The 23,982-nt window shown below is 38.1% G+C and overlaps 1 protein-coding gene across 1 annotated transcript in view; it reads left to right on the top strand.

The window, feature by feature from the left end:
- The window catches only part of stab2 (stabilin 2), a 41,794-nt gene extending 18,475 nt beyond the window's left edge, over positions 1–23,319 (top strand). The window contains exons 26-69 of the mRNA XM_072673951.1: positions 114–209; positions 374–469; positions 663–710; positions 1,641–1,777; positions 3,241–3,349; positions 3,473–3,550; positions 3,639–3,728; positions 4,490–4,597; positions 4,768–4,899; positions 5,952–5,954; positions 6,150–6,278; positions 6,421–6,489; positions 7,052–7,138; positions 7,253–7,448; positions 7,916–8,011; positions 8,112–8,157; positions 8,909–8,988; positions 9,104–9,229; positions 9,515–9,588; positions 10,510–10,581; positions 10,795–10,914; positions 11,664–11,708; positions 12,011–12,091; positions 12,375–12,521; positions 12,626–12,763; positions 13,359–13,418; positions 13,604–13,780; positions 13,919–14,005; positions 15,109–15,255; positions 15,592–15,654; positions 16,482–16,605; positions 17,103–17,252; positions 17,366–17,470; positions 18,176–18,283; positions 18,440–18,633; positions 18,834–18,975; positions 19,669–19,802; positions 19,882–20,047; positions 20,589–20,695; positions 21,070–21,189; positions 21,306–21,455; positions 21,680–21,928; positions 22,744–22,851; positions 22,984–23,319. Of these exons, the coding sequence (XP_072530052.1) occupies positions 114–209; positions 374–469; positions 663–710; positions 1,641–1,777; positions 3,241–3,349; positions 3,473–3,550; positions 3,639–3,728; positions 4,490–4,597; positions 4,768–4,899; positions 5,952–5,954; positions 6,150–6,278; positions 6,421–6,489; positions 7,052–7,138; positions 7,253–7,448; positions 7,916–8,011; positions 8,112–8,157; positions 8,909–8,988; positions 9,104–9,229; positions 9,515–9,588; positions 10,510–10,581; positions 10,795–10,914; positions 11,664–11,708; positions 12,011–12,091; positions 12,375–12,521; positions 12,626–12,763; positions 13,359–13,418; positions 13,604–13,780; positions 13,919–14,005; positions 15,109–15,255; positions 15,592–15,654; positions 16,482–16,605; positions 17,103–17,252; positions 17,366–17,470; positions 18,176–18,283; positions 18,440–18,633; positions 18,834–18,975; positions 19,669–19,802; positions 19,882–20,047; positions 20,589–20,695; positions 21,070–21,189; positions 21,306–21,455; positions 21,680–21,928; positions 22,744–22,851; positions 22,984–23,043 (4,854 nt within the window). The 3' untranslated portion in view covers positions 23,044–23,319. The remainder of the gene's footprint in view (positions 1–113; positions 210–373; positions 470–662; positions 711–1,640; positions 1,778–3,240; positions 3,350–3,472; positions 3,551–3,638; positions 3,729–4,489; positions 4,598–4,767; positions 4,900–5,951; positions 5,955–6,149; positions 6,279–6,420; positions 6,490–7,051; positions 7,139–7,252; positions 7,449–7,915; positions 8,012–8,111; positions 8,158–8,908; positions 8,989–9,103; positions 9,230–9,514; positions 9,589–10,509; positions 10,582–10,794; positions 10,915–11,663; positions 11,709–12,010; positions 12,092–12,374; positions 12,522–12,625; positions 12,764–13,358; positions 13,419–13,603; positions 13,781–13,918; positions 14,006–15,108; positions 15,256–15,591; positions 15,655–16,481; positions 16,606–17,102; positions 17,253–17,365; positions 17,471–18,175; positions 18,284–18,439; positions 18,634–18,833; positions 18,976–19,668; positions 19,803–19,881; positions 20,048–20,588; positions 20,696–21,069; positions 21,190–21,305; positions 21,456–21,679; positions 21,929–22,743; positions 22,852–22,983) is intronic.
- Positions 23,320–23,982: the final 663 nt, after the last annotated feature.

Genomic DNA, 23,982 nt, shown 5'->3' on the forward strand with positions numbered 1-23,982 from the left:
CCCATTGTCTTTTTGTCAACTCCCCTTTTCATGTATCTCTTTAGACCCTCATTTATCCAGTCAGTGTGTTCTTCATGTCTGAGGCACCAGGTGTTGCTTTGTTATTGTTTCAGAATTACTGCGTCTGCAAAAAGAATTACCATGGCAATGGGAGAGACTGTGAGGCTATCAATGAGTGTGTAGAACAGATTGGAGGATGTCATGAACGGGTGAGCGGGTCACACACACAAAACACACACACTTTCAAATGCATCTACAAGAGTATAACACTCAAATAAAAATGGGAATTTACAAATCAGTGTCATGCGACACTGCAGCCTATCACATGAGCTGATCATTCACCAGTCATTACATTCTCACATTATGCCTTCAGGCCGTTTGCACAGATGTGGGTCAGGGGGCGTTTCAGTGTGTGTGTCAGAGCGGTTACTCAGGAGATGGAAGTGTCTGCTACGGAACTCTGGCACAGGTATGGCAGCAGATCAGCACATCATGACTTCTGAGATTTGGTGTATAATATGTTTTTAGGGGATCTGTTCACTGTGATAAGTGAGGCATCACACAATTCAGCCACACTGCATGTGTCTATTCTACACATACAGATACAGAAATATCCAGATATAAGGAAGAGCATTCACGTGTGTTTCACTGTTGTTCTGTAGGAACTGGCAAACAACCCTGACCTGAGTGAATTCTATACATGGATTAATGTAAGTTTTAGTTGTGACACTTTTCAGGCTCAACTTACATAACCCTTTAAAGCCAATTATATCATATTTGATGCATTGTTGAGTATTTGTAAACCTCTGCAACATCAGTGTTAAAAGAATTAAAAATAAAGCAATAAAGAAAGAAATAAAATACAAATAAATCATCTTTAATAATTACTCAATATGATCTCAATAATAACCATAATGTATTAGAAAATAAAATAATAATATTTCATTACATACAAAAAGGAAATCTAATCAGGTACAATTTTTTTTTAACTCAAAATAAAAGGGGTTAAACCAAAATAGATAGATTTTGTATATTTTATCTGGATTTATAAACAAAAATATACATTCTACATGTTATATATCCCATTTGTAATTTCATTATTTTCTTTTTTGTTGATCAGATTTAATTGGTCAGAAGGTCAAATTAAAACTCACTAACTCTAGTTTTAAAGCATTAGACATTTCTGCCAATTATCTGATGGTTCAGGCTTTAAAAGCTTAACTATACCAGATTAAAGTTCATATTATAAAATGATCATTTAAAGGACATATACACCTCAATATGGTCAAAATGTGCAATAATCTTAAAATAAATTCATAAACCATTTGACTATTTATTTAATAAAATAGACAAAATAACTCATTTGTACTGATTGTCTGTACGCCTGAGCCCAGTTAACAACTAGGAGAGGGAGTTTGGGTAGGTGTAGTGTTTTTATTTTATGCTTTTTGGTTTATGCATCATATTAATCATAGATAATAATCATAGGTTTGCAGGTCTTTAAAAATGTCCCATTTAAACATGTCTGACTTGTTTGGAACGGTAAAGAAATGTAATACAGAGAAAAATGTTGGTGTAAATGTTGTTTAACATTATTAAGCATATTTTAAATATATTTTCTGTTCTGGAATGGTCCACAGCGAGCAGACCTCACACAGCTGCTGTCCGGGACACAGAACATGACACTTTTCGTGCCTTCAGCACAGGCCATCAGCAATTTGAGCAAAGAAGACCAAGATTTCTGGCTGTCCAGCAGCAACCTCCCAAGTCTGCTTAAGTAAGATCAGTAGTACAGTGTAATCTGAAATACATCTGTAAAGTGTTTCTCTGGGTCTGTGGTGATTTTAAAAAAGCAATAGGAGGTTTTGACTTATTACAACTTAGTTATATCATTGCTGTTGGGATAAAACCTCATATTTCCATTTTTGTCATTTTTTTCAAATATCATTTACATTGTGTAGCAGTTTCATATGAATGGACCAACAGAAAGTGACTTATGTGAATACAACCTCTTTACATTCACATCCAAGTAGTTTTTCAGGGTTCCAGCAGCAATGATATGCTGATTTGTGTAGTCTGCCTATTCTTACATATTTATATACATTTATATATAAGCTTGTATATTTAAACATTCAAAGATACGAACATACATCAATCAGCCAAAACATTAGTACAGGTGAAGTAAAAAACATTGATTATCTACAGCTACAGTGGCATCTGTCATGGGGTGGATGTATTAGTGAACAGTGAACAGTCAGGTGTCAGACAGTTCTGATATGTTTAAAGCAGGAAAAATGGGCAACTTGTGAAGGCTAGACGACTGGGTCAGGTCATCACCCAAACGTCAGGCAAATCTTGTGGGGTGTTCCTGGTATGCAGTGGTCAATACCTACCAAAAGTGCTCAAAGAATGGACAACTTGTGAACCACAACTCACAACTTACAGGATCTGCTGCTAGTGTCTTGGTGCTCGATATCAGTGGACAGATATCAGTGGACACTTTCCTAGGTCAGATCTGTTGTGGTGGCACAAAAGGGAACTACTCAATATACTTAATATTTGGCAGGTAGTATTAATGTTATGGCGTAACATAGTGTAACATGGTGTAATCCTTTAGATCAAGATTTCTTTATTCATTATTTTGGGTTGGCTAAACTTAAAATGTAATATGTTTGGCCACACTTTGTGTTTGCATTTATATTCATAATTATTATTCATATCACATATTTATTTACCACCCTTTTGTGTGAAATTTCCCATTAAAATGATCAATTAATGCAATATATTTGTTTTATAGCAGATACCTTCCCAGCTAAATGTAATGTCAGAGTTTTCAGTATTTTATTTTGCTGAAATAAAAAATAGACTAAAGACGTTCTAGTACTAAAAAACATTAGCACTACAGCACAGAGACTGGACATCTGACAAACAGATATTTAATGGTCTGATGTGTAAAGTAAAGTAAATACCTTTTAACAGAAGGCAGGGAAAATTGGGAAAAACTGCTGAAGCTGCTGGTGATCTCAGCAAAATGGACTGACTATCCCAGAGCTCAGACCTTAAATTCACTGGATATGTTTGGTGTTACTTAGATGGTGAGCAGAAGAAAATGCTCTAGCTTCTAAAACTGAACTTTGGAAATGTGGGAAATCTCTCTCTTTCTAAATATATATTGCTGCTCTCTGACTTTTACAAAATACTGTATGTAAACATACCCTAAAAGGCCTGTTCTGTGTTTAGGAATCACATTGTGTCTGGGCTCTTTGGGTTGTCTGACTTGCGTAGCTCCCCCTCTCCTCAGCTGGCTTCCCTTTTAAAAAAGACACTCCCTATTTCCTGGACCAATCAGGTAAAAGAACAGAGGATTCATTTGGCTCTGCAGTTGTTGTACACATCCACATTCCTGATCATTTCTTTTCAGGCATTAGAATAAGTTGAATGATGCTCCCACTAAAATAAATGTTTATTTTAGACCACCACAGTTGCTGGAGCTACGGTCTTATCTGGAGACATGCTTGCAAAGAATGGATTCATCCATCTGATTGACACTGTAAGTGTTCCTTTCTTTAAAAATCAGAAACAGAATTGACTTCTTTAGTGAAAACGGCTACTAATACTCTGCTGTCTCTGTTTGTCAGGTCCTCGTCTCTGATCGTAAGCTGAGTGAGGGTTTACTCGAGGTGCTGAACCAGAGACCAGAGTTTTCTCTGTTCAGGAACGCCCTCATTGTAAGTGCATTAAAGGGGTATTGATTAGTAATTAATCTTAAAGTTAATTATTTAATAACTGATGTAAATGATTGGTCACTGCTATAAAAATTAACGTGTAAGGTATGTAGTTGAGCAATTGACGTAAGGGTCTGTTGTAGGTTTTACCAAGCAGCTTATTTGAGCTAATGTTCACTGGTGAAACATGGTGAAATTCAAGAGTATTAAAGGGGATTTACACCAATTTTACTTCTAAATGTCATTTAAAACAGGCATTTAGAGTGATTTGGTGTATATTGATTCATTATGGAGAAACCTACCTGGTGCTGTAAAGAAACAGGGTTTACAACATTTACATCCCCATAAAATGTAATGCAAATTTTTAATATAAATGTAATGAGTTTTATATGTAATACTAATAATGACAAAATATTGGTAAATAAGAAAAATCTGAATCATATTTTTACTATGTACTGATTCTCCACAGGTGAATTATTAAAAATACATTCTTGACCAAAATTGATCTCACCAGTTTTGTAGGGCAAGGCATCGGGCATCAGATCATCTTTATTTGTGCTAGCTTTCTGGAAGTTTTCAGAGGCATTCAACTCTAGAATGAGGCATTTCATACCAAACCACTCTAGAATCAATTGCCTGATAATTGTACAGTGTTGGGAAAGGCTGTGGTGAATTTTAATAAATGCATCAGTCTGAATGCATCTCATCTGTTCTTCTAGTAAAGTAACGTCATGGCAGTAAATTGATTTGTTTTTTTGTTTCAGAATTATAACCTGACTGAGGACATAGAGAAGGCCTCTGGCTTTACAATGTTCGCACCTACAGACACAGCCATCGCTGAATACCTGAAGAGCACAGGCCAGGAGTCACTGGTATGAACCATGAACACACACACACACACTAACACACATTCGAACAAATAAGCATACACAGGCACATATCACATGTACACTTACACCCCTATTAACGGATATGTCACCTGTTCACACAAGGGTGAAGCGGGTGTGTTTATGTGTGTCTATGCATGTCTTCTTGTATGCAGAATTTGAATGTGACACAGTACCACATTGTCCTGGGAGAGACTTTGAGGCAGGCTGATTTGCAGGACGGCCTCTACAGAGAGACCATGCTGGGGTTCTCCAGTCAGCTGGGCATTTTCCGCAACGACAGCAACGTAGGTCGACCTGCCCTGACACAGAAATTTGAAAAGGAAGCTTGATTGTTAGGACACGTAAGCTTCAGTATGGTGCCATTTACTATTTTGTATACTATCAACTCGTAATGCTTTATGTATTTTATGTGGGATAAAATCCCCTCAGTAACAGGCTTCTATTTTTGATGCTGTTTTAAATGATAGCTTTTTCTCTGGTCCACTGAGCAAGGAATATCTACAGTGTCCTCTAAATACACATTCATTTTCCTTATTGTGCCCCTTTGCTCCACAGTTACAAATACATGATTAACCCTTTAACACAGTAAGGCTTATTACACACTAAGGTGTATTACACAGTAACTACAGGGAGTTCTGTAGAAACTGTTGGGACTATTCTCTGGTAATAGAAGTCTTGTAACAACACTTCCGGCCTGGTGGTGGACCCTAGTCTTTTTAAGGGGTTAAAGTATACATTGCCCATTATATCAGCTCCACTTACTGAATATGAGCATTTTGTAGTTCTAGAATTACAGACTGTAGTCCATCTGTTTCTCTGTTAGTCCTATCCACTATCCCCTTAATGTGAAAATCCAGATGACTATATAGAGCAGTATTATAGGGAACAGAACTCAATAAAGTAGTGAATGATTTCGAGTACTCCATTATGTGTGTGTGCTCACTGTTGTGACATTGCAGTCCTTCTCAAAGAATCTGCGAGCGAATCTTCAAACCAAACAACACAATAAATTATGGGTATTCCATGTCCGCTAGAGTACATTGTTTGTAAACTACTTATTGCAGTACATTGGGATTGTTACAGTGCGCTAACATTTCTGCACTATGCTTTCGGACACATAGTGGACACCACTACAAAATGGCGAAACCCCAAAATAGAGCTTTAGATAGTCATGTCCGAATATCATGACCACCCCTAGTTTGGAATTGCCTATTATATCGGCTCCACCTACCATAGAGGAACACTTGCTAACTTACAGATTATAGTCCATCTATTTCTCTACATACTTCGTCAGCCTCCTTTCAATCTGTTCTACAATGGTCAGGACCCCACAGAGCAGGTAGTATTTGGGTGGTGGGTTATTCTCAGCTTTGCAGTGACACTCACATGGTGGTGGTGTGTTGATGTGTGTTGACTGGTATGAGTGGATCCTGACCCTGGTAGGGCTGTAGTCCATCTGTTGATACTTGAATCCATGTACATCTTTTGCTTCTTACTACTGCTGTTTCTACCCCCCCCCCCCCCCTTGTAACAGTGGCTTGTGAATACAGCACAGCTGAGCACTACAGACATAGAGAGCACCAATGGAGTGATCCATGGAATATCTCTAGTGCTGAAAATTCCTAACAACCGTTGTGATGTAGCCTCCTACAAGACTGTTCGGGTATGGCTTGCCACGATCCACACCTCTCCCAAGCTACATGCAGCTCTCTTCACTACATATTTGCTTCATCTCATTGATCCGGATGACAAATGCATGATAACTCGATGTTTACACACTTTGATGAACTGTGTATTGTGTGTAGGGAGAGTGCATGGACTGCTTCCATCCAACCGAGATGCGCTGTCCAGCTGGAACAGTGGAAGTGAAGATGGTAAACTCTATCTTTAGGCCCTGCTCGCCATAGATCTGTTTTATTCAGTAATCTGCTAATGATTTATTATATATGCCACCTTCCAGAGCTCTCTTTATTAGTACATTTGTGTGGAAACTTCTAGCGAAACTTCTAGCTTTTGTTTGAGTCGTTGGCAACTGGTAAATTTGTCATGTGAGCAATATGCATGCAGACATGGACCAGTCAATTGCAAAAATGACAGCTTGGCCAACTATGCATGGGTACTGGAGAATACTGTTTTTGATATGTCATAAGATACTTCTCACTTGTATGACCTAGAACCTTCTCTGGTTAAGTGCAACTTCACAGTGGCAAACTCTCTCAACTCTATAATTATCAAACATCAGTACCTGACCGATGCTTTCGATCAATTCCTTTAAATTGAAGTAAAACCCTTTTGGAGGAGCGCATTGGACACTTTTGGAATCTTTTTTTACAAGTGTAGCATTACATTTAAACTTTTAAATAAAAGTTTAAACAATTTATAATTAATTAAAATGTGTTAATATTCATCATAATTCTGTCTCCTTGTTTCTTGCAGTTAATCACGAGGAGGAAATGTGCATACAGTAAAAGAAAACATGGAATATTCATCGGCTGTCAGGCAAACTGTCAAAAACGAACCATTGTATGTGTGATACTGCAGTAATACTGATAAAACAGTAATATTACTCCTCATTATTATTAGTAGTATTAATATTATTTTGAAATGTCCCCTCTGTCTTTTTCTATTTCTCTCTAGTTAAAGAAGTGCTGCGAGGGATTTTATGGCATAAACTGTGAGAAATGTCCAGGGTCAGAGGGTCAACCATGTTTTGGTAATGGTGTGTGTGTGGATGGGATCAATGGCACCGGTGTGTGTCAGTGCAATCCTGGCTTCAACGGCACAGCCTGCGAAACCTGCCAGACTGGCAAATATGGCATCCACTGTGACCAAGGTGACCTAAATAATTTCTCTCCATTGCAGAGCCTTTATCCTTGATCTTTTACATGTAGCCAGGCATCTGTATATCTGCCCCCGAAAATATAACTCCTGCCACTGCTGATTCTTAAGGAGGAAAGGCACAAATTCCACTTCCTAACTGTAGGGGGAGCCCAGGACCAAGAAATACCAATTTTCACATAACAATGCTTTAAATGTAAAATGATAAATTACTCAGAGTTTTAAATGATGCCAGAGATTCCATATCAGGGGAACAGTATCAGGCTGTCATGTCAGGAGTGTTAAATCTCTGCTTTCTGCCTACTTTACATCCACTCTGCTTCTTTCAATCACCTCTCTCTCTCTCTCTCTCTCTCTCTCTCTCTCTCTCTCTCTCTCTCTCTCTCACTCCCTCTCTCTCTCTGTCATCTTCTGCTTCTTTGCTCATATTCCTCTCTTGTCTGATGTTCCATCTCTTCATAGACTGTAATTGTGTGAATGGATGGTGTAATGAAGGTCTGGACGGGGATGGCACTTGTCAGTGTGAGGTGGGATGGAGGGGAATTTCTTGCTCCATAGGTAAGGTCATGCTCTCTCTCACACACACACACTTCATTTATTCATTTAATTTTTTCTCTTTCATGGTGAAACAAGACTATTGCTCTTTATTGTGTTTCAGCCATCACCTCAAACCCATGTGGAACTCAATGCCACAGCAGTGCAAAGTGAGTGCAGCCTCCTTCCCCCTGTTAATTTGATGTTGCATTTTAGAAACAGATAGCTCCATTTGTCATTATGAGCACATGCTATTGTAACACTGGGTGAAATAACCAGACGCTCATGGATATAAGGATTATAAGCTGTCTGTAAGCTGAAAAAGAGTGTGTGGCATAACGTAGCTCTATAGACAGAACCTCTTTTCAATATTTTTTAAATATTGATTATTTTCTATTGTAGTTATTAATGTAGTCTATTATAGTAGAACGGTGTCTACAATAAAATTGTATACAGATGTTGTTAATAGATGCATTCAAGCATTTTTAATGTTATGCTAGTTTTATTGCAAGTTTATTGTATTACCATGACTGTTCTATAATACTAGTTAGTTCATGCCTAGAATTACCCTAACTGGGTATGGTTAAAGACGGGAAGAGCAAAACACAATACATGACCAAAGACCAGACTAAAGGGGGGTGAGTAGACAAGCAAGGATCAAAATCTAAAAGGCAAAGGGCATAAGCAGACAAGTGTATATACAAAGAAACACTCTATAAATCAGGGGTGGGCAATTGTGACAGATTTCCCAGGTCTAACAGACCTACTAAACCTAGAAATTAAAAGGTTTTCATTATAATTAATATTACAATATGATAAATGAGTAAATAGTAAATTATTGAGTTCTAATGAAAGAATTTTGAACAGTGATTCTAAACTAAAAAGCTATTTATTGTGTGTTTGTGTGTGTTTATCTTTTAGTTGTCTACTGAAAGTAGAAGACAGTTCATATTACTGTCGCTGTGCAGCTGGATATGAGGGTAACGGCACACACTGCACAGGTAAGAGTTTTAAAACATCTGTGGTTCTTTCTCTCACATTTGAATGGATGCTGTGTAGCTGACGTGTTCTTGGGCTTATCTCTGTGTGTGTGTGTGTGTGTGTGTGTATCTTTAGCGGTAAACGCATGTGAAAAAAATAATGGGGGCTGCTCCTACAATGCTGTGTGTAAGAGGACTCTTCCAGGACGCAGACAATGTATGTGTAAACCTGGCTACGCAGGGGATGGAAAAGTGTGTGTGTGTAAGTCTGCCTTATTGTCTTTTAAGTTGCCAAGTGCCATGTTGTTTAGTAGAACTATACAAGTTGCAGTGTTTAGACTAAATGCATTATATATGCTAAGCATAAGTTTCATCTTGTATAAATATATTGTTTCTGACTAATCAGAACCTGAACACAGTAACCCATTTGAATACTGAGGTGGACGTGTGTCCCGCCCCCCTTGCTTTGCTTTGCTTCTCTGCAAAGCTACTTTAGGACAATGCTTGCACAGGCAATATACATTACGTTCATTTTGGGTTTCTTCAGCTATCAACCCCTGTCTGGACGGAAACGGAGGCTGTGATTCAAATTCAGACTGCATACACACGGGCCCCAATAAGGTTGGTGACAAATGTCAGATGCTAGTGTGTTATGCTAGTGTATGTATTTGCTTATATGTCTCATGAGCATTCCACCATGTGATCTGAGATTCCATAAAAATGTTGTTAGGGGCTGCAATGACAGAACACATTACTGTTATTAGGTTGGTGACAAAGTACCATCAGGAGCTCTGCAATGAGCTGATCGTGAACCGTCCTCAAAATATTTATTATTATTATTATTATTATTATTATTATATACATATATTATTTATATATACATACAGTAGTGTGATGCAAACATTTTAGGGACCTAAGCATTAAAACTAGATTAAATGCAGATAACCATAAATACAATTTATTTTGTTAAGTATATATGTATATTCATGTTATTTGTATTTATTGTGATATATGTTCTAAGGAGTAAATACACACACACACACACACACATACACACACACATATATATATTTGTTTAGTTACATATTATGGGATGAGTTGGGGAGTTGAGATGAGGTGGGGTGGTAGTCATCCAACATCCTGACCTCACTAATGCTCTTGTTGCTAAATGCAAATCAAATTCTCACAGCAATGCTTCAAAAGCCTTTCCTGGACAGTAAAGACAGAGTAGATAAACTCTTGTTTAATACCCTGTTTTTGGAGTATATACTTAAAGAAGCATCAATAAATACTTCATATATATAATATGAATATATCAATATTTCAATATCAATAAAAAAATCTTTTCATTGAATTACTGTGATATCCATCAGCCTAATCAACACCTCACATTTTATGTTCATATCTTACAGCTCTGCTGTACAAAACACAGAAATAAAAGAAATGGTAACCAGTTGTTCCTTGCACTGAAGGCATTTAATGTAAATAAATAAATGAATTAATTAATTAATTAATAAACAAAGAGAGTTTCTGTACTTTCAGACAGCATGTGTGTGCAAACTGGGCTACTCTGGAGATGGAAAGAAGTGCACCCCTATCAACTTGTGCAACAAGGTAAGATAGTTGCCACTAGCACAGCCCTTATGGAGAAGCTCTTTTGTGTTGATGTGCTGTAAAAAATATACCCTTTTATAATCAACGGCTGCATCACAGGTTTTATTTTTGTGACTGTTGCAAGGCCTCATTGTCCGTTATGTAGGGATTTGAGGGGTTGTTAGTATTTCTGGTAAATGTTGAGCATCTTAGAGTACATTTGATCCTTAACAGAAAAATGGAGGCTGCCACAAGCTTGCCACCTGTACCATGACCAGACCAGGAGAGAGGAACTGCAGCTGCCCAGCAGAACTTATCGGAGATGGAATGTACTGCAAAGACAATGTCATGCAGGTAAGAACAAAATGGATGAGGGCCAGATGTAAATCCATTTTTTTGGCCACCTACATGTACCTTCAAATTCTTGTGTAGTGAAATTGCATGTCCATTATCCATCCTCTATGTCTGCCTGTGACATCTGGACCCCTTGCCACTCTTGCAGCTCATCATGCCTGTTCATAACACACCTTTTGAGACCCTAATGTAGTTTCATGCCTGGTGTTACGTCCTTTTAAAACATTTAGTTTTGAACGTGATGCCAAGCCCAGCTTTAATTCTGCTGATTCAAAAAAATCAGTCTTTACTGAGTCTTTCCACAATACACAGTGCATCCCACAAAATTTTCTGGAATTTTCTGTTCCACCTTAAATGTTGCAGATGTTATAGAACTACAGCAGGACCATTGCAAGTAGCCATAACTTACTAGCGACAGAGTTAAAAGATGGAGGAAAAACCATGCAAGTCAAAGGGAATTAATAGTTGGGTTCACTTTTATTAACTTCACCCACTTTTTGTGCAATCTTCCCCGGTTCTGCATGGCTTTCTATTAAATTCATGTGCATGATTTAGAAAAAGGCTACATATAGATGTCCCATTTACTGCATGTTTAAGCTGTGCATGTGCGAGTTTCGTACACAGTTTCAAATCCATCTGATTTGCACTTGAAAGTGGCTCAGAAAGCTAGCACTACGTACATGGGCCTTCTGTCTCTGCTGCATTATTTTTGCTGTTTAACTTAATTGTGTTTCCCAATGTGACTCCAGGAGGTTCGAAACCGAGACTTGAATGACTTCTTCTTCAGTTTGCTGGTAAGTCTGGAAATGTATTACCAGTTCATTTTTCCACAGTGTTTTCCACACCACCTTCTTACTTTAGTTTCAGACAGAAGGTTATATACACTGATCATGTAAATGAATGTCATGCAAATATTGGGCTTCAGTAATTACTTTAAACAGGTTTTTTCTGGGGCACAATGAGTGACAACATACATCTCTCTTTGGTGGTGTATGGTGTAGAACACCTGAAAAGGAATATGTCTACTAATGTGTGGGTGGTGATATATTAAAATGAATGCTGGCAGGATATAATACAAATATTGTTGTACTTTCAGAGGGCTGATGCCTATTTTCTGCAAGGTCGTGGTCCGTACACTGTGTTTGCTCCTAATAAGGAGGCATTTAATAAGCCAGAAGTAAGTGTTATTTTATGAAACTTCACAATGTCCAGTATGAGGCTCAGCAGTTAGAGCTCCGGGCTATTGATGCCAGGGTTGTGGGTTCAATACCCACCTAAATGTGTATTCAGTTTAAATGAATGCTGCTATCAAACTTGAGGCCTACAGCATGGGTTAATGGAAATGTTATTTCCTCCATCCTTCTTTCATTTCGTCCTTTCTTCTTTTTTTTATTCCTTCTGATGTTCTTTTTTCCTGTCTTGTCCTGTTCTCTACCTGATGATGTGTCCTCTATTTCCAGTATAAAAAGCCAGCGAATAAAGTGAGCAGCAATGCGCTCATGTTGTACCACATAGTGCCATGCCGGAGCCTCCTTGTGGAGGACCTCACGCAGCCTCGCAACCTCACCACCCTCACTGGAGAAACCCTCACCATTTCCTACTCACAGGTATGCACACAGACAGCAGAATGTTCTGAGGTCAGCAGCTCCAGCAGGGTTAACAGATAAATTAAGTAAAATATATATAAACTTGGCTCTGTTTGTGTTTGCAGGGCACAATATACATCAATAACAAGGCCAAGGTGGTTTACAGCGATCAAGAAAGCAGCAATGGGATTTTCCACGAGATCGACACCATTCTGATACCGCCCAGTTTTCAGAAGTTAGATGCAATGGACAAGTCGTACACTGTAGGTGTTTACATTTGATCTTCTCATTTTTTTTAGATAAGAAAAAGAAAAGCATGACATAACTGTGTTGTATCTACTCAGGTCACTGTGTAATAATTCCGACCAATAGAAATGCTCTAAATTACTTGGAATAAGCTCCTATTTTACATTGACTTCCATTCAAAGTTAAGAAAAATTTTGCCTTCCCCTGTAAAGTCAGCATTCTGGAGATACATGTTTCATTATGTCAATATTTGATACACCCGTCTCTACATTTATATCCTTACGTGTCCTTAAAGCAAGAGTTTAAAGTGGGGTTACCTTAAAATAACAGCTTCAGAATAATTTTGATAGTACACTGACTTAATATGGTAATAGGGCATGAACTACAATGAATTTCACTTCCCAACTGTAGAGGGAGCCATAGAGCAAAATTCTGCTCTAAGTAACAAGCTGTTCAATTATTTACTCAACAAAAAACATTGTGTATGAAAATAGTCTGACTTCCTTGTGTGATCTCCTTTAGGTTTGGGCTTATTGCAGGAAAATGAAAGAAGATTAGCATTTTTGCTATTAATTGTTAAATGTTTAATTCATTTTTTAAATTTCTGAACAGCTGGAACTCAATGATATAGTGCAGAACCATGGCTTCAAGACCTTTTTCAAACTGTTACAGGTATGTAGTGTGTCACATGTTTTTCCCCTCTATTTTCTTTCTTTGTCCACTCTTTTTTTCTTTCTGCTTGAATTTTCTTGAATAACCATCTATTTCACAAATTAGTTTGAATGATCATCCAAATAAACCACCTGTCCTGTCATTAAAAGCCTCTGATCCTCTGTGTCTTGTTTTATGTTTGTTAGGATACAGACGTGTTAAAAAAGGTGATGGACACAATCCACCAGCCGGTCACTCTCTTCCTTCCCACTGACTCCACTATGGCTGCTCTACCTCAAGAACAGAAGGACTTCCTGTATGGCCTGCATAACCGAGCCCAGCTGGTGGAGTATCTCGAGTACCACATCCTGCGTGACACAAAGGTGAGAGGGTTTGCCTCCAGGGCTTTTTCAGAGTTGGAAGTGGGGCCCATTCTCCTTAGACTCCTAAGTGTTCTAATCAAGGTGTATGCAGCAAACATTTCATATATCGAGATTTGGTTTTGTATCTGTGCTGTTTAGGTGCTGTCTGCAGAGCTGGTCCACCGGCCATTGACGACTCTTCAGGGCTCAGATATCTCTGTGAGCTGCGTTGGAGAAGAACACATAGTGAGTGGCCAGTAAAGAAAATTCTGCATACAGATGAGTTTATACTAGTTAGTTGTCTCACCTCAATCGTTCATGTTTGTGGTTCAGTGACGTGTTTGGGATGCCCAATAATCATACACAGCGCATGATTTTGCCCATCAGTCCAAAACATTAAGGGCTTTATGTTATTTGAATACATTTGAATACATATGCTGTTATGTTATCTACACACAGCTGCTATAAAGGGTTCTTTGAACAAAACAATTTTGGTTCCATAAAGAACCATGTTACTACAGGGGATGTGGGAGTGTGAGGAACCTTTTCTGGGTCTAAAAAACAATAACTTGACGCAACAGTTCTTTAACAGTTTGAAAATTTTCTTCGAACATTCTTCAAGCACAGTGTTTTTTCTAATACAAGACAACCATAGTCACCATTAGTGTTGGACAGATGGAATTTGTCTTCCACCTTTAACCCACACATGCAGTGAACACACGCATAGACACTAGTGATCAAACACACACAGTGACAGTGAGCACACATGCCCAGAGTGGTGGGCAGCCATTGCTGCAGCACCAAGGGAGCAGAGAGGGTGAAGGACCTTAAACAGTGGCAGCTTGCTGAGCCTGGGTAGCGAACCCACAACCTTATCATCATTAGCTGAGCCACCACTGCTTCACTAAAAGAACCCTTTGTAGCACGGTTGTATGGTTGTGCAAATAAATACTGTGTAAGTATCATGATTTTCTCATGATCAGATGAAATAGTTTCTGGTAACCGATGTCCACATTTTACTTCTCATCTAAAAGCAAGAACTAACATTCTCAATATGCGTAGACATATTCGCAAGCACAGTTGACCTATTTTATTAAGTTTACTTATATTAAGCCATTTAAACGATGCAGGCAGTAGGCGTGAAAATAGCCTGTAGGCGGGGTGTAAGATAAACATCTATTTACACCTGGTCACTTCATGCGTCGTTCATGCATAATTAATATTTGGAGGAGTGATTTAATGAATTTTGCACTATGATTGTTTTGCTTCAATGAAAATAGTTGAAGTATCCTTTTATCTGAAGAATGTTTCTGACAGTAAATCACCCTGTGTTCAATTTCTCTCTTCAGGGACAGCTGTATGTCAATGACAAAAGTTGTCGAATTGTAAAGATGAACCTGAATTTTAATGGCGGCATCGTTTATGGTATTGACTGTCTGCTAACACCTCCCAGTCTTGGAGGACGCTGTGACCAGAAGGACGTCATAGAAATCACAGTGAGTTTCATTTTCTTCTGGATTATGCCAGGAGCAAAAGCCTATACTGTACACCCACTTCAATTTAACATTTTCTAAATGCTTACATTGCTCAGTTGGGTCAAATTGCAGATACATTACAGATTACTGATACTGCCATATTGATAACCCTTCAATCAGTCAATATATAACATGGGGCAGTAGTACAACTGTAAAAGCTTAGCTGTTATTTATTGAAAAAATGAAATATTTGAAATATGGATGGTGGCTATGTTACATTCTTCATTTTTAATTCTCACATTCAGTATGATGGCAAGAATGTGGTTATAGTAATGGTTTCTCTTTCTGCTGTGATAGATGCCCTGCAGACGGTGCAATAATCAATATCGGTCTGATTGTCCTTCTGTTAGCAAAATACAGGTATGACTTTTACTTCTACACTAAGGCTGCAAAATATATCATTTCAGCATCATTCAGGATGTGCAATGTCTTGTGGGATGTCAGAATATATATATATATATATATATGTATATATATATATATATATATATATATATATATATATATATATATATATATATATATATATATATATATTTTTTTTTTTTTTTTTTTTTTTTTTTCATTTTCAAGGCATGTCAACCAATATAATTTATTTTACATTTACAAACATTAACTTCATTATTCATTTCATTATTATCATGACATGTTGGATCATTGATATTTGGTGATATCTGTGGAAAAAATTATTGACATTTGGTGATATCTGTATAAAAAAAAAGCAATACAAAAGTGACTTAAGAGAACTTCTGACTAAACTAAGCTGAACTCAAAAACACAGTGTAAATAATTTATAATAAAATGTAATAAAACTGACATATATATATCAGTTTTAAATGAGTAAATGTTCCTTTCTGTTCTTTCTTAGACACAGAAATGTACATTTGTCCAATTGTTTAACAGTTCAAAGGTGGTACAACTAACTGCCTGCTTGCCAAACGATAGAAGATCACGAGTTCGAATCCCAGCAACAACACAGCCTCCCATGGTCAGGAGTCTGAGGATAGTAGGGCCTCCCTCATGTGATAGAGGGAGTTTTAACCCTGCAGATGGGAATGAATATTAAAGTAATTGAGGGGTTGTGGATGCGGACCTTCCTCTATTATTAAATGTATTGGATCACTGATGTGTGTATTTCTAAATTGATGTATTTTAGCATGTCTAAACCTTAACATTTTTCAATACAGACTGTACAGAAGTGTGACTTACCAAAGCGCCTTTTGACTGTGAACACTGGCTGTCAGTCTGTTTGCTCCATGGTTATATGGAAGCCAAAGTGTTGCTCAGGCTACTATGGCAGGGACTGTCTCGGTAAGCTACTACATTATCAATTCACATTGTTTTACAACTGAACCCAATGATAGTTAGTGATTATAGTTGTGTAGTATCCTAAACAATAGCTTTATTGTATGCAATGCCTTTAATGTTGTTACTGCATATAATATGTTATTACATTACGAGGGATACATGATCAGGTTTTTGCTCTACAGAATTTACAGTCAGACAATTTATAAATGTGATCCACTCAGTGTAAATATTGTGAGCTAGTAAGTGCACTTACACTGTATTTTACTGCTTGTGTGTATTTTAATGATCAAATGCTGCTGTTTATGTTGCAGCTTAGGCTTATGGGAATTGTTGGAAATGTGCTAGTGACTTTTATCCCACACAGTGTGAGCTTCAGTTTAAAAAAGGCAACTAAAATCATCTAAAACATCATATGATTGGTTCATCTCTAATAATTAACAATACTTATACTGACATTGTACTGTATGACTGTACTCTAACGCATAAAACCTGTTCCCCAGCTTGCCCCGGAGGGCCAGGATCTCCCTGCAGTAACCATGGGCAGTGCGATGAGAACCGTCTTGGCAACGGCACCTGCACATGTGATAAAGGCTTCCAGGGAGTGGCCTGTGAACTGTGCACAGATGGACACTTTGGACCTGACTGTAAAGGTGCTGTCTAATGTTTATAGAAGACTGGGCATTTACCAACACTGAAGCCTTTGCCTTTGCATGTGTATTTGTACATAAATGACTGTACATTTTCCCTTCCCTTCCCTCCACAGCCTGTAACTGCACAGAACATGGGTCATGTGATGAAGGGGTAGATGGCACAGGCTCCTGTTTCTGTGACGAGGGGTGGACTGGTCCAAGATGTGAGCATGAATTAGGTATGGCCAAACCATTTATTTATTTACACACTATGTGGGATATCAATTGTCAGTGTCATAAGAAGCTGCCCTTGTGTGTGAACATGTCATTATGATTGGACTAATTAATATTGTGAGGTTTTATCAACAGATGTGAAGTCCTATCCTTTTTACAAGGCCTATGTGTTTAAGACAAAAAACACAATGGGCTTCACTTACCAGAATTTTTCAAAGAATAAAATTATAAATAATATTGTTTTCATTAAAAAATTATTAAAATAAGAATAAGATGTACTTTAAATACATGTACATAATGTACACACAGATTTTTTTTAAGTATTAGTTTAAGGGTGTTTTTATCATTTTATTTATATATAATTTTAGCAGAGAATTTTGAAAGTCTGATTTGTGCCAAAGAATTGATTTGGGTCAAATATTGATGTTTAAACTATTTTAATAGAATGGAAATCGAAATCATAATTATATTTTTGGGTGGTGTAAATTATACATTTAATACATGAGCTGTTTATTGTGTAATAAAGCATTCTAACATAATTTTATAACCTGGGGATATAAAAGGTGCATCACCCTATACATCAAAGAGGAACCCAAAATAAATGTAAATTAATTGTTTGGAACTTTTAATAAAACATCAGGATTTTTTGCTTTTAGAAATGAAACAGTGGCATTGCAACGATTTGAATGCTATTCTTTCTGGTGCTGTAGGTGTTAGTGCTCTGTGCCTCCCTGCTTGCCATGAGAAAGCTGTGTGTACTGAGAACAACACCTGTATGTGTAGGCCCTTCTACGAGGGAGATGGGATCACCTGCAAAGGTGAGCTCTCTAATGTAGCCATTCCTTTCCTATTAACACAAATTCAGCAGAATGACCAAACTCACTACGGATACTACTATTAGTAGTAACATCAGAATGATGACACTGAGCACACGTTTAAAACTCTAAACCGCTGTTCTTCCTTTCACACTCCAGTGGCAGACATGTGCCAGTTCTGGAACGGAGGCTGCTCGAAGAACGCTAAATGCTCTCAGAAAGAGGAGAAGGTGAACTGCACCTGTCTGAAAGGCTACACTGGAGACGGCCATGTCTGCTCACTGGTGGATCTCTGCGTTGCAGAGGATAACGGAGGCTGTCATGAGGACGCCATCTGCACCATGACTGGACCTGTAAGTAGACTGTTCTTATTTAACATCTTCAGGATTACACATTATAATACACATATTTTCAGGTTCAGTTTTCCATAATGAGGCCGGGTTTCGATCAATCTACTAGATTCAAAATATGTAATACACACATATTTCCTTAATAATGTGTGTGTGTGTGTGTGTGTGTGTGTGTGTGTGTGTGTGTGTGTTTCAAACCCCAGGGGAAGCAGAAGTGTGAATGTAAGCCTAACTACATCGGAGATGGTCTGGCCTGTGAACTGAAGGTGCTCCCAGTGAACCGCTGTATGCAAGATAATGGCCAGTGTCATTCAGAAGCACAGTGCACTGACCTGCACTACCAAGGTCAGTGTTTCAGTCTTTAAACCTGAAAAATCAAACCATACCGAGCAGAAATGTGGCCTAATCGTTGCTGTCACTTCTCTACACCAACACGTTCAAAATAACAGTGATTGAGGTTAAAGTGCAGAATGTCAGCTTCGATTTTAAGGATAATTGTATGCAAATGTTTGGGTATCAAGAAACTTTATACGTTTATAAGAAGTCAGGTCAGCTTTCTCATTTGATGTGTGTGGTGGTTAGAGCACTGGGCCCTGAGCAAGGCCCAGCTGAGAAAGGCTCATTGTCTACTGTGTGTGTTTGCTTACTACTGAAAATATATTTGGGGTTTTTTTTGCCACATGTTCACTTTCACTGGTCATTTTTTGGTCAAATATAATATAACATATTATTATTTTTAATAATAATAATAATAATAATAATAATAATAATAGTATAACATGTATATCACAGAATGGAAAATATGGCCTGTGAGTGTGAGCTTGTGGGGAAAAAATATGAATATATATTATATATATAATATATATATATATATCCCCTCCATTGTTTAATTTAAAATGTGCTTTAAAAAATTCCAGAGATAAAACAACAACTAAATGAATCACCGTCTACTTACTTATTGTTTGCGCTGTCAGATCTGTCAGATCTCAGTGATGTCAGTATGACTAACAACATGGACTGTTGGCTTGTTTTGGCCAGATAAAACAGTTGGAGTCTTCCACTATCGTTCTCCACTGGGTGTGTACAAACTCAACTACACACAGGCCCAGGAGGGCTGCAAGCAGGAGGGTGGCACCATCGCTACTTACATACAGCTCTCCTACGCTCAGCAGGTAGATGTGAACACAAGCATACACACCAAGAGTTCTGTGTGCACTGAGGTGTCTGACGCGCTGGTTGTGTGTGCTGCAGGCTGGATATAGCATGTGTTCGGCAGGATGGCTTGCAGAGAAGCGGGTGGGCTATCCAATGAGCTTCTCCCGTCCAACCTGTGGCTTTGGCCATGTGGGCATTGTGGACTATGGCACTCAAACAGATCTAAGCAAGACCTGGGACACATTCTGCTACCGGATAAAGGGTAAGACAATGTGTGTTTGACACACTTTGAAAGGAATAGTGGGAAACAGTTCAGCTGCATGATTAATGAGTAGTGGAAGCGCATACTCAGCACTCAACACTGTGAACAATGCATACTTACATTACCACACACTTTTCCTTAAACATATTTAGGTATCAGCAGTTTATGAGAAGCCTAACCTATAGCTAAAAAAGGACTGAAAACACTAAAGAGAGAGAGAGAGCCCTTTTCTAGTCTTTCATACAGAAATCTCCCTTAATTTGGGAATGTAGAATAAGAAATTCAAGAGAATACTAATTGAAAAATAGTGTATTTTAATTTTTTATTTGAATAAGGTTTATGGCATAAAGGTGCCAATATTGTGCGATGAGTGCTAATTAGTCGGCCTGCTGATCGCCCTTATTGTTGCAAAGCTGTATAACTGGATTTTAAAAGTGCAATTGTAATATAAATATAAACCATTCATTAATAAATGAGGATTTTGTGCTGTGTGCTGAACTTTGGAGAACCATTTGCCAGTGTGTGTTCATGTGTGTGTCAGATGTGAGGTGCGAGTGTAAGGTTGGCTACATTGGTGATGGATACTCTTGCACTGGAAACCTCCTGCAGGTTCTCTCCACCAAACCCAACTTTTCCAATTTTCTGTCTGTAAGTACAACAGCACTTCACTCCCATATTCCAAACTCGCAATAAACAGCAGTTCTGCTGTGAAGGGGTGTATCAGCGCAGCCCTATCAAAAACTCATATCCCCAAAATGGTAGTATTACAAGAGAAGGAAGAAGCAATCTTATGTGCTGTTAATGGATGTTAATTAATTGTAATGTTGGATTATCTCTATTGGTCCATTCATCATTAAATGTTCAGCCAATGTAAATTCCAGCCAATGTCTTCAAGGTTTTATCCTCTATTTTTAAATGTATGTAACCAATGCAGGTGGGATGTTCATGAGGCTTATCAAAAACAGTGAGTGTAGGAACTGTTATGACTTAATGTTCAAATCTCAAGTTTGTTTCTTCTCCAGCAAATCCTGAATTACTCCAAAACTTCAGCAGCAGGGCAAGAGTTTGTGAAGCGCCTCAGCAACATCACTGTTCAGTCCACGCTGTTTGTGCCTGATAATAACGGCCTCTACGAGAATGAGGTACCCATCATCTCCCTGTCCATCACAGAAATACATGTTCCTTATGATGTTATTTATTTATCAAATACAACAACATATCTAAACCTTTTACACACTTCCTTCTCTCCGCTAAACAGACGCTGTCCTACAGGGATTTAGAGCACCACCTGCTGGACGGGAGGGCTTTGATACTGCAGGCGCTCATTAACATCACTCATGTTCGAACACGCCTGGGGCACACACTCAATGTGAAAGGGGTTCCCAGCCTGGAGAACCCTCAAGCACAGGTATGGTGCCAAAAGGTTCATGTTTATCTGCTCCAGAGAGTCCTATTGTATTGGCAGTACTGTTCTACAGGGACTAGACAAGCTGTGTGGATTTGCATGTCTGTGTCAGCAATGGAAGGGGTCTCCACAAACATTTGGACACATAATGTAACTCGTAACAAAGTGATAATGATAGCTATTGATGTAATTATAATGAAATAACTGAAGCTAGCTCTTTTCTTTAGGCTTCCTCTGGATACATCAACGATCAATACATCATTGAACCAGACATCTTGGCATCCAATGGGATCATCCATGTGCTGCAAGGGCCACTGAAAGCTCCACCACCTCCTCCTCCGTCACTGCCACAGGCACATAAGGCAGGGATGGGGATCGGTGTTCTGCTGTTAATAATCCTTATCATCGCTGCTATATTTGTGGCCTACCATTTCTACAACCAGCAATCCAAGCCATTCCAGTTCCACTACTTCAGGGTAAGCGTGTCTCCGTGTGTTGTGACATTTCTTAAAACTTCTGAAACCCTGGAATTCCAGCTGTAAATCTCAGCTGAAATACAGAATACAACTCCTCCACCTTCCTTGAATTAAATGGCCTATGATGCCTCATTATGCTTTTCCTTTCAGTTGCCTCTCATCTTTGTAATGCCCTCCCTGAGGGTTCCAGTCATGCTGTTATAAATTCATCTAAATATATATAATATATATAATAATATATAATATAATATAATATTTTTGCCCAAAGTGTGGTATTATGCTGACCTCAAATGTTGTGTTATGGTTAATATTATAATATGTTTATCTTAGTAGCGCCTTGAGATTTGGACTTAAATGACAGGTGCAATAATAATAATAATAATAATAATAATAATAATAATGGTTATTTTATTTCAAAAAGTATTTTAAAAAGTATTTATTGATGTAATAATACTATATTAATATTTCTTTAAAAAAATAAAAACAGATCATTATAATGCTTGCAATCAACTTCAATGTGGCAAAATATGGCCAAAGTATTGGTAAATAAATGCTAATAATGCATTTTTTTGGCTTTTTTAATCATTGAAAAGTGTACACTCACAGTGAGTGGTTTTGCTGTGTACACTCATATTTTTATGGGATGGGCCGACAGGCCGTTGCTAACAATGTTCTTCCACAAAGTGTGAGCTTTAATTTGAAAGCTCACACTGTGTACTGAACACACACACAAACAAACGAACCAAAGTGTGAACCTTGTGGCTGAGAATACTCTGTCATTCGTATTCATCAGTTCAGTATGTATTTGTTTCCAGGAGGATGAGAGAGAGGACACAAGCCCATCTGACTCCACTCCATATATGTGCAACCCCATGTATGAGTCCACACCTGCCCCTAGTTACCCAGAACCCCCAGTGGAAGATGTAAGTAAAAGACAGTGTAACACAAACCTACAAATAAAACATGTTTATGAACATTTACAACTTCATTTGCCTAAAGTGGGCTATATACTATAGTCATTTTCTAACTACTGCTTTCACTGGGCTGTGTTGTAGCAGGATGATAAGCATCAGGTGGTTTCCAGTGGCTCCTATGACCTTGTCCAGGTCAGCTGAAGAGATCTGATCTACTGCAGAATGATTGAAGGTGGGGGCAGACTGCTGCAGTACCTTCAAAGACCACAGCAAGGCAGCAGTATAAAAGGTTTCACGAGAACGGAAGCTGAACTGAAATGAACTGGCTGATGATGATCCAGCACGCTGGGCAGTGCTTTTAGTAATGATGCGCACAGAACTGGGTACATCTCTGTATGCGTGTGTTCTGGTGGATGGTTACTAATTTGTTCATTTCTGTTGATATAATGCTATTCCATTTTTTTCTATGAGCACAAATAAACAGTACAAAAGGATGGGCATAGTCTGTGATTCAGAAACTGTGAGGAGTGTTTTACAAAGCAGGTTCTTTTATCAATTTTCTTTAATTATTGTCAAGTTTTCTGCCTCCAGATTTCATCATCACTTCTGGTGATTCTGGATATTCGTAACTTATTGATGTTGTGCAGCTTTCCATAGCTCTGTTCATCATTCTGGAGCTATTCTGCATTTATTACAGTGAACAACATCCTACCAATTCACTGAAATGATATTACTGAAAACAGCGATTCCAAACCTTTGTATGGTATATATGCATATTTGAAACACACTGACTCATCCCCACATCATTCCTACTGCAATTCTGATCCTTTAATGACAAGATTTTATTTTTAGGTCCTTTTCAGCCAACTGATTTGCACAGAGATGTATTCAGCCTTGTGTATAGGGGCATACAACATAGACCAATAACTAATAGGGATCTCAAATTTCAGTTTATTTTTAATGCATACTTATATAATCCATATTTATACAGTCTTTTTTCTCTGGGTCAATACAGCTCTCTCATTAGTTGGGACTTCACGAGTAGAGATTAAGGCCTAACTCATCAGATTAACCAGCAACATTAATCAAGAACTGACAGAGGAATCAACCAAATCACATTCTGATTTCCAGCGTGCAAAG

The sequence above is a fragment of the Salminus brasiliensis genome, chromosome 2 (genome assembly GCF_030463535.1).
Source record: "Salminus brasiliensis chromosome 2, fSalBra1.hap2, whole genome shotgun sequence".
Lineage (NCBI taxonomy): Eukaryota > Metazoa > Chordata > Actinopteri > Characiformes > Bryconidae > Salminus > Salminus brasiliensis.